The following is a 3,811-nucleotide window of genomic DNA, read 5'->3' on the forward strand; positions in this document are numbered from 1 at the left end:
GCATCTATCTGAATTACTTCAGCTTGGCTCGACCTAGTCGCTCCTCCTCAGCCTGGCTCGGCCTTCGTGAAACGCACCAAGCCAGGATGCACAGATTAGACTAGGTTAAGCCTCGCTTTATCGGTTATCCTGGATTTATATATTCTGCTTTTGTGAAACAGGCCCCGGGACTGTATCCAAACTGATGATAGTACCACCAGAAGATGGGACAGAAATGTTTAAAGAGTGAGGGTTTGAGTTAGCCGGGCATCAGATTCTGGGAAAAAGCTAGACTTGTTTTGTAGTATCTGATCCGTGTACTCGTAATTGTAGATTGCAATATCATTCATCACTAAAGCTTGTTATAACTTTAACTGAACGAATCCTGAGTTTTATTTCTCTGATCTACCAGTAAACGAACACTATTCAGGGTGTAGTGACCATAGAATTGGAGTCAGGATTAAGTCTGGCCTTTTTAGGGCCAGACTGGTCATCGGTCACATTTTTAGCATAAATTCCTTCATATGTCATTATAATTGTGTGTTATTATAATAACAAAGGGCAAGTGATTCACAACAAACCACAAAATAATATTAAAACAATAAACACAGTGTAACATACAAGGTTAAAATATTGAGACCAAATTCTTACCAAACACACCTGTAATCAATTCTAGTTTGTTCTAGATCAGTGTTTCCCTAAGTGGGGGTTCCATGGGGTCCCAGCAAAAGGGAGAATAATTATTGTCAGTATAATTCCATCCATAAGTAGCACAAAAACAAATGCATGACTATCTAGATCATGGATTTCATACACTTTCTAAAATAAAATATCCTAAACGATAAAAATCTGTCTGGAATGAAATATTTTCAAATGGGCGTCTTTGGCCTAATTTGTGTCAGTTTAGGGGTCCACTTTTCTAGGTTATGATATCAAAGGAACAATATTTATTGACAGTTCAATCTGTGTGAAAAAGCAGCACATACACAATACATTTTCTAACATGTGCTTTAACATATATTCATGACAAATAGACAAAAGAATATTCTATTAACATTGTAGAAACCCACAATGTGAGTTTCAAACATAATTTAACCTGTGAATTGAACCATGCATACCGGTAAACAACTTCTGCAATGTTAATATCAATGTTGTAGTTCAGGTTGATATCTTTTCAAAGATTCCCTTAAAAAAAATTTATAGCAAACAAATGCATTAAACATTTTCATAAGCATATGTTGTGACTTAGAGCTTAATCGTTGCCACTCATGCAGAGTCTTAAACTTTCACAGCAGGACCATTCTTCAAAAATCTAAAAATTACTATTTTGATTTGAGGCAGACTCAGGCCGTAAACTAGAGGATTATTAATGGGGGGGATCATCAAATACTCTAAAGATAAAACAACTGTGATGATCGGATTCATTTTATCAGCCTCAAATCGAGTCAAGGACAGCTCACAGAAGAGAGAGAAAGAATAGGTCATGAATGTCATGATGTGAGGCAGGCAGGTCTGTAACGCCTTTCCTCTGAATTCAGACGAGCTTCTCCTGCAAACAAGCAGAATACGGAGATAGGTGTACAGGACAAAGAACAGGGGGATGAAGACATTTGTTATCGTGACAAACTGACCTACAATGTTGTTCAGAGTTGTGTCCACACAGGAGAGCAGAACCACAGGCCAGTTGGAACAGAAAAGCCTATTCAGTTTATTGCCACACAACGGTAATCGGACAGTAAGGAAGAGACAGCAACCATTGGCAAATGCAGGGTAGAGCACGGCAAAAATCACAAGATATGTTACCATCTTAAACGTCATTTTACTGTGATAGTGTAAAGGCTGGCAAATAGCAACAAATCTATCATAGGCCATGATGCCGAGGAGAGTCAGCTCAAATGATGCATAGGTGTAAATAACATATATCTGAATGAAACATAATGAGAGATTAAATGAGTGTCAGACAGAATGTCCATCAGAAACCTGGGGAAGAAGCCGGCTGAGCCGTACAGAGAGTTAAAAGTCAGACAGCAGATAAAAATATACATGGGCTGATGCAGAGACTTCTCCAGACAGACTGACAGAATAATGACAATGTTAGCAGAGACAACAGTCATGTAGAGCAACAGACACAGACTGAAGAACAGATATCTGAGGGGCCCAAAGTCTGCAAACAGAGTGAACTGAAAATACAAAGGATTCAGGCTGTTGTTGCTCTTCATGTCTGCACAACAGCAGAGCTGGAAGAAGAGAAGTGAGAGATGAAGGGAAGAAGTAAATGAGATTAAAGTGTTCCTATTTGAACACTTCATCAAGAAGCAATAAGCAAGCATGCATGTGAGTTGCATAAACTGCACTATCTCTAACAATTCTGCCTGAAAATATTCAGCATAGGTAACACATTTCAGATAGACAAGGGTCGAAAAAAGTCAATGTCTTACATTTACAAGCAACCTCACATTTGTCATTGAACAAAGTTGAATAAAAGAAAAGATGTATCCAAGTTAACAAGGCTCACAGATGACAGCAATTTAAATGCACTATTTCCATAAGCGAAAACTTAGCAATTGCAATCTGTCTGAAATGTACCCACTTTCATATCCAATAATAGCTAAGAAAATTAACACATACCAGCCAACAGAAAATATGGTGTTCTATAAGTCCTGTTGGCTGTCCAGCTAATACAGTCAGAAAGATATTCAGAAGTCCTTGCATCAGTGTATGTAAACGTAGGTTTTAGAATAATACACAGCACCCTCCCCTACAGCAGACTGGGGCAGTAGCTGAACTTTTATTTAACTGTTTTGCTGTCACACTGAGAGCAGCAACCTGTACATACAGGGTCCAAAGGGAGCTACGCTGTGTTACACACTGACTATGTGTGTGTGTGTGTGTGTGTGTGTGTGTGTGTGTGTGTGTGTGTGTGTGTGTGTGTGTGTGTGTGATACTCAAGCCCAGAGTTCCCAGGCCCGAGATATTCTAACCCCACAATCGCATAGACAACATGCTGCATCGTGAACGGAACTGTTCACATACTTGCCCATGTACTACACTTCTTACTAAAGGATTCCACTAGAAGGCACACCAGAGAACTCAGAACCAGATTTGCATCATGTAAATATAAAACAGGGTGGCAAACTCAAAGAGGCCACTATATAAATATAAAAAGTCTCAGAAGTGAATTTAGTGATCAAATAGCTAATAAAAATTGTAAAATGTTTCCAGCTGTTGGCCACAACGGTAAGCCAGGGTTATTGTGAGTGTTCTGACGCTTTGCATTGTGGGATACAGTAGGCGAGATGGACTGGTCTGAGGCATACTGGAGATTTTCTATGAATCAATGCGACATCCGGGTATTTTTGGCATACTGCAGTTTTTGCTTTTGTTTGCATACTGTATACTACATACTACATATTGGCCAAATCTATGTTGATTAGTAACGGGGACGCTGGCGAGATTGACGGCACTCTGTCTGTCAGTAATTTTACTCTTCTTCGCGAATGCATTGATTATTAGGGCCCAAGCACCGACAGAGGCGAAGGCCCCTATTGAAACTGAAGGAATTATTATTAGGGCAAATTAATTGGCTTTTTGAGGGGCTTAAAGGAACACGCCGACTTATTGGGAATTTAGCTTATTCACTCTAACCCCCAGAGTTAGACTAGTCCATACATACCCTTCTCATCTCCGTGCGTGCTGTAACGCTGTCTGACGGCTCCAGCGGCATCAGGCCAGCACAGAACATGCAGGTGAATGGTTCCAGTAATCCTACTGCTCCGAATAAGTGACAAAATAACACCAACATGTTCCTATTTACAGTACATGTTGTGATTTA

The 3,811-nt window shown here is 39.8% G+C and overlaps 1 protein-coding gene across 1 annotated transcript; it reads right to left on the reverse strand.

The window, feature by feature from the left end:
• Nucleotides 1-1,257: 1,257 nt before the first annotated feature.
• Nucleotides 1,258-2,208, reverse strand: LOC114564216 (olfactory receptor 6N1-like). Its single transcript, XM_028591456.1, is given in 2 exon segments — nt 1,258-1,916; nt 1,919-2,208. Coding segments are annotated over 2 exon segments (939 nt in total). The 5' UTR covers nt 2,199-2,208.
• Between the last annotated feature and the right edge of the window lie 1,603 nt (nt 2,209-3,811).

Source organism: Perca flavescens, chromosome 11 (genome assembly GCF_004354835.1).
Source record: "Perca flavescens isolate YP-PL-M2 chromosome 11, PFLA_1.0, whole genome shotgun sequence".
NCBI lineage: Eukaryota > Metazoa > Chordata > Actinopteri > Perciformes > Percidae > Perca > Perca flavescens.